The 9,641-nt window shown below is 39.1% G+C and overlaps 1 protein-coding gene across 1 annotated transcript in view; it reads left to right on the top strand.

Annotated features, from left to right (window-relative positions):
* Positions 1–2,753: 2,753 nt before the first annotated feature.
* The window catches only part of SEC24C (SEC24 homolog C, COPII coat complex component), a 31,137-nt gene continuing 24,249 nt past the window's right edge, over positions 2,754–9,641 (top strand). Inside the window, exons 1-2 of the mRNA XM_009277658.2 lie at positions 2,754–2,950; positions 8,679–8,810. Of these exons, the coding sequence (XP_009275933.1) occupies positions 2,766–2,950; positions 8,679–8,810 (317 nt within the window). The 5' untranslated portion in view covers positions 2,754–2,765. The remainder of the gene's footprint in view (positions 2,951–8,678; positions 8,811–9,641) is intronic.

Raw genomic sequence — 9,641 nt, 5'->3', positions numbered from 1 at the left:
GGTAAATACTGATATTCACATGAGGGAGGGGAGGGAAGGCTGAAAAGAGAATAGTAAAAGGTCATCAGGTAAGGTCACTTATTGAGTATACCCTCACGACAGTAAGTCAGAAGTGGTTTGCGAGGGACATGCTTGAGTTCTCGCCCCATCATACTTTTAAAAAAAAAAAAAAGAAAAAAAGCATACTTTAAAAAAAAAAAAAAAAGAAAAAAGCGTGAAAGATTGATCTTCTCCTGCCCTGTAGTAATTTCTTGTCCAAAGACCTCTTCAAAGATTTCTGTAGGTGTAACTTGTGAAGAGTGTCTTAATGATTGCAGCTCAGGAGGTATCCTGCAGGATGCTGCTACTTTGCCTGCAGCTCTTCCTGGAGGAAGGACCTGTTTGTGGGAGCAGTGACTAGAAGCGAAGTTTCTCATGCACAATTCAATAAGCAATAGTCAGGGGCAGGAGGAGGAGAAAGCAACTCTCCTTCCTTGGCAGGAGCCCTGCCCGGATGTTCCAAGATGTGCGGGTAGAGCAGTCTTCTCGCCATGTTCTCCCTTCCCTTTACCCCCACCTTTGCAGGAGGAACTCTCCTGGTTTACTGTTTGCACTGAACAGGAGGTGGTTGGGGGTAGGTCTGTGATTGCAGTGTGGTGACACTGGTTGCCTACCTGGGGAGGAAGAGGTTAACCTTCAGGGGAACTTGGGAAGGGAGCAGGTCCCAAAGTCCAGATTTCCTGGCCCCATGGCTGCTCAGGTTAGACTGTTCTGCAGAACTAAGTCAAAGGTGGTGTGGGAAACCAGAATCTTTAGCAATGACTCTCTTGCTGTCATGTTTCTCATGTGTATCATGTTTAAAAACACTGCAGGCTGATCAAAAATTCTGTCACGCTGTTGTAAGCTGTTGCAAATAACATGTTACTTTCAAGAGCCAATTACCTTTAAATATTTTAAGTTCTTTTTCTAAACAAAAGCTCTATCATTACCTTTATACAGCTTGAAGAATAAAAATATAGAACTTCATTTATTTCCTTTCATATAAAGTTTAATATCTAATTTCACAGTAAGCATTAGCATTCTTAGTATTGACATTTGTCATGTTTACTACCTATAGGAGGTTAAATGTAGTATGTATGTATTATGCTAGCTTTCTTCTGTAAATAAATAGATCGCTTTGTTATGATATATATTTTTTCCCTTTATTTTATATATGTATGGATCTGAAAGAATTTCTTTCTGCATGGATGGTTCTTACAGAGCTGTAGTTATTTTAGTACCTTTGCTGTACGACTATTGTGTCAGTTGTTGAAATAATTCTTTGACATCATATGTTTGGTAATGTGAAGAACCAACCTTAGCATTGGTTGGTGTACTGTAATCAATGTGTAGGCAAAACAGCTCAGGTGTTTGTTATTTGCTTGAGTTAAGCTGTAGATTCCTTGTTGGGATGTGCCTCAACTGGCTGATGGCTGTTGCAGCTCTGTCTCCTCTGTGTTAAGATTTACTATGTATCTTTAACGCACAAGTTCATCATAGGGTTTGGTGCAAAATATGAGGGCAAAATCAGTTATTTGCTTCACCTTAACTTTGCATTTTTATATAAACTGCAGTCTTTTAATAAAAAATTAAATTGCTCTAAACACACATTTCTTTACAGTGTTAGTGTAGATAGTCTAAGCTGAAGAGGGTAACAGTGACATATGGAGTGTCCAAAGGAGTACAGGGGATGCAAAATATCCTTGAGGAAATAGACCATGAGGGAATCTCCTGCCTGTGAAGTCATCTCCTTAGCTCTCCACAACTCAAGGGCTCTGTGGCTTCTCTGCCTGCTTGGTACTGTGGTACTGTAAGAATTGCCTGCTTGGTTTGGGGTCTCCCAATGTTGTTTCTGTTCTTCTGTTTATAAAGTTAGTCAACCTCTTTATAGAGTTAGTTAGAGGAATGGGGAATGTGTGTGTTAAGCAAGATTTCTTGCATAACTTTGCTAAGAAACATCTCTCCTGTCTCTGACGCTCCATTTCAGGTCTTTCCCCTTTGTATAACTACTTTAGTGACATCTTTGCCTGTGATGCTTTTCCATTTTGAACATCTTTCTTAGATGAACATGCTGCTTTTGGAATATCTTAGTTTTCTGAAATTTATGTACATAACAAGGCCTTTAAATCATCTATTGGGTTTTTTTTTAAAAAAAGGCCAAAAAACCCTATATTGGTCCTGTTCTGGATTCTATCAAACGCTTCAAGAAGCAGCCTTTGTGGATGGTGAAGTGTGTGTTGCTTGTAGCAAGGAAGCATGGTCAAGTAGACTAACGTAGAGATGAAAGCTGAACTTGTTCAGTGTTATTGAAGTGTTATGTTAAGGAATCTCTCATCTCTGTCATGAAATCTGTTTTCTGTTGGTCTGATGTTCTGTGAGGTGGAAGTGGTTTGTAAGGTGTTTCAAGAAGCTTGATAATCATCTGCTATGGAATGGCAAATTATGGTATTTTTTTTCTGAGAAGATGATAACAAGTCTGACCAGGATGAAGCGGTGAATAAGTTGATTAGAAAACATAGTTTCTGAAAATACTGTTTTCTAACTAGCTCTTGTAAAGCATTTATCTTACTTGAAAAAATTGCTGTGCAAGAGTAAATAACCATTAACGTTTTACTTTCTCTAGTATCTCGGGAGCTCTCATTTCTGTGAAAAGAGTAGAGAAGCTGGCCAGTTTGGTTTTTTTGTCTGCTAAAAGCCATTTTTCCCCCCCTTTTTGCAGGTGAGATTAGTTTGGGGATGTGAATACAATGAGTGTAAACCAGCAAGCTCACACAGGGCCTCCTTACGGGCAACCTCAGCCTGGATATCAGGGATACCAGCAGCCTGCCTACGGAGGACAGCCATTGCCAGGGGTTCCTCAATCGCAATATGGAGCTTATAATGGTCCGATGCCAGGATATCAACAGCCAGTCCCTCCACAAGGTACTTCTCAGTCAAAACTTAATGATTGATAACCTGTGAATTGTTGCGTGCATGGAATTGTTTCTGTATACTTCCTATTGTCAGTCTTTATTTTGTGGTAGCAATTATCTTTTCTTCTGTATGCAGCTTACATGATGTTAAAAATCATGTTCTTCCTGTACATTCTGAGGTTATTGTTCTGTCATTTGTCCATTTTAGTAGGGCTTACTCTTCTTTTAATAGCTCATACAATTAACATACTGAGAAGCACAGCCTGCTTTTTTTCTGTATGTCCCTGCCCCCGTGGTACTGAAGCACCTGACTAGGACGGTCTTCCTGATGAGGTTATGTTGAGGGGCAGCAGTTAGGGACTGTAACAGATTTATAACTGAGACTGCCTTACATGATTATGTAGAAAGTTCTGCACTCCTTCCTGAAAGATTAAGATGTACAACTCTAGGCAGAAAGCATATTTGGAGCTATTTTCTCTAATGCCTTTAAAATCAATAGAACGTGGACACGTGGGCCAGCTAACGTGTTCCAGAATTTCCCTGGTTCTGCAGGATCATATCACTTGTTGTTTTTGTTTGTTTTAAAAAAAAAATAGTCCAACTTTTTTTTCCTGTTTTTAAAAGAAAGGCTAACTTAAAATTATTGAAGAATTTTAGGAGTCTCTGTTTCTGAGTACCTGAATTGCTTTAGGAGATTAATAGTGACTTTAACATCTGAAATGTAGAGGAGAAAATAATATTGCTTTGAGTAGAAGTATTTCTGCCTTTCAAAATCGTGTGGATGAATTTAATTCTGCTGAGATAAGCACAACATGAACTTTCACTCTGAAATGTTTGTTTGGATTTCAGATCGGTGTTCTAAGGAAATGAGGAATACGCTAATCATGCTAATGGTCTCTGTATTATTCTCCCCTCCAAATACATCTTGCATTTTTTTGCAACTTCTTGAATTTTAAACCAAACTCAACGAGAAGGGTAGAACAAAGTGCCTGTAGTTTTCTTGAAACTAACAGAAGTGGGAGACTGAAATTTGGGAGCTGAATGATTACCCTGTTGCGTTTTTTGTCTGGAGTTAGCGGGGCAGTGGAGTAGAAGAGTTAGTGTGGTGTGGTAAAGCACGGGTTATTCAGTTGCTCTATCTTCCTTTTCTTTCTTTAATCCTCTTCCTCCCCTCCTCTCAATAAATCTCTTCCAACAGCACTTTTAATCTGTGAGTTTTGAACTAATTTCACAGAGGGTTTGAATTCCTATAAAAGTAATGAAAAACAGCACTGGGCAGAGGAAAGAAATCCTGTTTCCTGGGAAGACAGAGGCAGAGCTCAGCCATTGAGCGCTCTGTTTGGCTGCTCAATGTAGCCATTGACTGACTGGTGTTTCCTGTCCCATGGAAGGAATGGGGAGAAATTGGACTTGCTTCAATGAGGGAGAGAAGGAGATTAAAGAACAACAAAGATTACTACAGATTTGTTGGACGTTTCATCAGTGCAGCTATTTATAGAAAACAGGTTTGGGCTGTTAGCAGTGCGAAGAATGTTTAGGATGTTTGTGAGAAGAAACTGATGAGCATCTTCCATCAGATACTTCAAGAATTACTTACAGGTCTGAAAAGCATTTCTTTTTAAGGGAATTAACTTTTTTCCTTCTGTATTATTTCTGGTTTGCCTTTTTTAATCTCAGAACAACAGAAATGTGGTTCGTGACAGCTCAGTAAGGACATACCTAGGAAGCTTCATAACATGCATATGAACTTGTGCAGATTAAAAATGCAGATTTTGTTTGTGCCAGTAATGATTGAAAGGTAGTGTGACACTGAGGGCAACAAGGTGGTCTCATTTGGACAACAAAAGTATATTGCACTACTCTTAAGTATCTCGTGTACCTTATTGATATATCAGGCAAAGGCCACCCATGGTTTGTGGAGATTTCTCTTCCGTCTTTTCTTCTGAGACTATCCTTCCTAGATTTAGCAGACTGTATGAAGGAAATCTCCGTTGTCACGTTGTGCATTTTAGACCTGTTACTGTAAATCCAGGATTCCTATCTTTAGAAGGAAGAAATGTAAAATTTGGAGCACTAGCACAACAGCCAGAAGTTGACCTGTTAGTAGCTGCTGAATATGACATCCAGGTGGAAAAGAGCAGCAAACAAACAATGCATTGTCAAAGAGAGCAGACAGGTGATAGTGAAGATAGTGATAGTTATCCTTTCTACCCCCATCTCCAACACGTTATGTTTATTGCAGGTGTTTGTAGCAAGACCTGTTGTAGCTGTGTAACATAGAGGAGAGAGAATTAATTTCAGAGGCACTAGAGTGACAGGAATTTAGTGAACACTGAGGGGTAAAAGGAAAACTGCCAATGTTATTCTGTGATCTCAAAGTAGTTGTCTTAGGGATTTATTTTAAAAATAACAATAAAATCGCTTGGAGGACTGAGTGGAGAAGTGTTGGGAGCAGGTGCCATCCTCAGTCAGGGAGTCTTTCGCATCTGATTTATGTGACAAACCCTAGCTCTAACTAATGGAAACATGGGAATGCTATGCCAGTGATGCTAGTCTTGCTTGGGACCAAAAGTGGAGTACTGTGCTGCTATCGCTGAAAATAGGTGCTTCTTGCTATGAGAACGTTGAAAGAACCGGGATGATTTTGCACCGATCTTTCAGTCAGTCTATTGGTTTCCTTCTGATGAGATCATGCAGTTGAAAGTACACACACAGTTACCTGAATACCAGTAACAATTAGGCGGCTGCTGCTGCTGGATTGTTTTACATAGACTCAGTTTACAATACTGTTAACACTTGTATTAATGTTAATATGTGAACTATGTTGGTAGTGTATGTTGTGCATGGTAGAACAGTGAGACGGAGTATAGCTTAAGGAATAACGTGATAAATGTGACATGGATGTTATGTATATGATATTTTCTGCACTGCAGACTGTCCTCAGCATTGGAAACACTGTCTCTTGGTGCTTTCTCTCAGGCTTGATTTACTGGTGTATTCTGTCTTTCCAGGTTACTTTCCTTCCTTGGGGTTCCCTTCGAAGGGCTCTCCTGTATCTCTCAACTCTGACGCTTCTTCTCTTGCACCTAATTTCATAGGTAAATGGTGTCCTTTCTGTGGGAGTGTTTGTGCTGCTTCTTCTGTGCCAAGTTTCCATTTAATATGGATATTTAACTCAAAGGTGTGGGTACCTGATTATTCAGGCAGAGGTGGGTGGGACACTTCCCAATCTATTTGTAGGCAGCAGTCCAGAAACATAAATAGGATATGAAGAAATAATCCTAGTAGAAATCCCTTATGCCTGCAGATTCATAGATTAAAACCTGACTTGTTACTAATGTTTTCTGAAGACTGATTTCAAAACCTGAATCGGCCCATTCAGGTTCTGTCAGGGAGAATCCTTAGTTTAAAAGAATGCAGTCTTCCACTTGAGAGAGAACTAAAACATGAGGTTTGAAATGACAGCATTGCCATGAAGAAATGAAAAATCTCCCCAAGCACCAGGAGGTTGTTATTGGAACTCGCAAGGTATTTGTAACTTGTGCTTTTGTTTAAGGGGAAAAAAGACATTTTTAGCTTCCTTGGCTATAGCATGGAAACCAAACGTATGTTAGGAATAATTATGATTCTAAAAGCTGTGGCTTGAAGAAGGAAATACTTTTGCAAACCTAGCAATCAAGGTGTAAGAATTAGAAGCGCTGCAAGAAATCATATTGTATTTTTCCTCCTTTCCAACTAGTGGTATTTTGGAAGAGCTATTTCCAGCGGTGTCAATTTGTTTAGAAGAGTAGGGTGTCAGAACTGAGCCAAGACCGTATAGCCTCGGGGCTTTGAGTGAAATCACAGGCATTTCCCATTTGCTGTAATCTACCTCTATTTTGAGGTCTGTGAGTAAGAACAATATCTCAAAGGTGTTGAAGGGGAACTTCAGGATTCCTCAAGAATAATGAATCTCAAAATAATAAACCACTAGACATTCATACCTGTTCAAGTGAATTTTTTTCAATGGCTATTTGAGCAGTCTGTAGTAATGATTACAGAAGTATATTTGTGACAAGAACTAGAAAAAGAAGAGTTCAGAAGCTTTTTCTGAAGTAAGCATGTATTTGTCAAATTGTATGCCTGTTAAAGTTGAGGGGGGAAAAAAGCCAACTTAATGTGTAAAAAAAAAAAAAAAAAAAAAGCATAGGATCCCTCCAGGAATTGGAATATGCGTTCAAAGACAAAAGATAACAATGCTAAACAGTTTGTGTACTATCAAAGGAAAGAGATTCCAAAATAGATAAAAGTATATCAAATTAGCTGAAAAGGTTCACAAAAGACATTCAGAAATAGAAATACCACACAACATACAAATAGTTAGAGATCAGGAAATGCTTAGCCAGAGGAACAGTAAGACGAAGGTGCTGTAACAGTAGTTTAGAAAAGACAAGATTTAATGAGATGAAGGTATATAAAAATAATAAATGTCTCTGGAAATAGATTGCTAAGTCTCAAAATGAAGAACAGGAGGAGGTTTAGTAATAAAGAAAAAAGCCCCAAAAAATTGCGGATTATTCATACAAGGTCTAGTTAATTCCTTCCTTGAATTTACATCCACAAGCTTACTAAGAATTCCATGTAGCAGATAAGATAAAAATATGAGTTGAAACCTGATGCTTTATTGTATAAATTATACTGTAAAATTGAGAAATGGCTTCTCTTACTTCCTATTTCATAATGGTTCCTCTCAAGAAAGTTTCAGAGTCCCTTTTAAACTTAGGCCGGTCACTGTCAGAGAGACACAACAGTGTGTATGTGCTGCCCTGGTCTCATGGGGCAGTTTACTCTATTTAGTCATCTGTATTTAACAATACCCTATACATGAAATATGTTCCTTTGTGGTTAGCAGGCATGGTCATATGGTTGTTCTAATTATCAGTGTTTTTAACATAATATTATTAAAATAGAAGTTTATAGTCTCTTTTTTTGAAGCAGACACTGCAGTTAGTCTGCTGGTATTGTATCCAGCATTGTGGGGTCTGTGGAAAGTGTGAAGACTTGTTTCTGAGGCAAAATTTGTTTGGGCTGTGACTGAACCAGCTCAGTCTGAAAGATGAAAGTATTCATGTTAGCCTCTAACCTTGAGAGGTTGATATATAAGCAGTAAAATGTAATTTTTGAAAACTGAATCTACTCACATAACCTGCTTACCTTTCAAGTAGGGAAAACTGACCTGTAATGAATATCAGGTTCCATGCAAATGCTCTCCTTGGTCTAGATAAAAATAATTGGACTTGGAAGGGGAAGAATTTAATACCTTACTGACAAGATAACGTTTTTGTTCTTCACCAAAAGATGAAATTGTCTTTTGAAGACAATACCACAGTACGTATTTTCTACTTGGTCTGTGTGGAGATGGTGACTAGTGACACTGGCTAAAAATATTTGTGCTTTTGGTTTTGCTACTTCTAATATAGTTGTATAAATTATTTGTTGCGCATGGAGTATTGATACATCAAATTGGCCACCATTAAACTGTTTCTGCACTTTTTTTTTAATTTCCTGGATTTTTCATGGTAGTTGTTTCAAGCCCTTGTTTCTGTGAGTAACTTGTGATTTTTTTTATCTCCCCCCCCCCATGTCTGCAGGTTCATTAAGAGCCCCTCCAACATCTGGAGCTCCCCCTCCAGCCTCTGGAGCATCTCTTCCTTCCAGCCACCTGGCATACAGTCAGTTTGGACACGGAGATGTGCAGATTTCATTAAGAGCCCCTCCAACATCTGGAGCTCCCCCTCCAGCCTCTGGAGCATCTCTTCCTTCCAGCCACCTGGCATACAGTCAGTTTGGACACGGAGATGTGCACAATGGGATTCCAGCCTCAGCAGCCCCGATGCAGAGGTACATACATACATACAAGAGCAAATCGTAACAAAGATCTGCCTTGGTAGATCTATGCTGGGTCTAGACCTTTTAGGATCTAAAACAAATGAAATGCTTTGTTTTTCCTGTGGTGGACATTGACTTTCTTTATTCCTTCCTTATTGTTTTGGAACATTTTGCCATAGGGGTATTTGTTAGACAATAAGAATCTCTGGAGATGAAAAACTTCTGGAAGGATATGAGCAGATGTCAGTGACTGATCAAAACCACTTCTCCTCCAGAGACTTTCCTTGTGGTAGTCGTTTTCCCATAAGGAATTTTCTGATTCCCATAATCTGTCTTGTTTTAAAACAATTGCATTCAACAGCTGTAGTATTCGATTCCTTGGCAGTGTGAATTGATCTCTGTCTGGAGCATGTTGCTGTCTGTCATTACTGAGTAATTCCTTAGCATTGGTTCTGGGTCCTTTTCTGTCCATTATGGGTCCCTGAGTTATCTTCATCTAAAGTTCTTGGGCATCTTCTCCAGAACGATATTGCCATTACCTCTGTGGTGAAAGTGGCAACAGTCCTCACTGCTTCATTCTGGTTACTGGTTATGGGAGAAGGTGGTTGTTTTTTGTTTCCTTCTGGTTAGGCTCAGCACTATCAGCTGGAGAGCCCAAATCCTTTGAGCAACAGAGCATTCTTACGTAGCTGTGCAGGCCTTACCGTTGCTCGCCCTGTAGGCTCTGTTGCAGTATTTCTGATTTGTTGCGATAACTAAAATGGAATTAACAAAAAAATGCTATAAACATAGAATTTGTATTTTTAAGAACGGATAGTTTTTTTGATGAAAGGGATTCAGATC

This window comes from Aptenodytes forsteri, unplaced genomic scaffold (assembly GCF_000699145.1).
Source record: "Aptenodytes forsteri isolate BGI_AS27 unplaced genomic scaffold, ASM69914v1 Scaffold15, whole genome shotgun sequence".
NCBI lineage: Eukaryota > Metazoa > Chordata > Aves > Sphenisciformes > Spheniscidae > Aptenodytes > Aptenodytes forsteri.
This window is presented reverse-complemented; position numbering and strand designations above follow the sequence as displayed.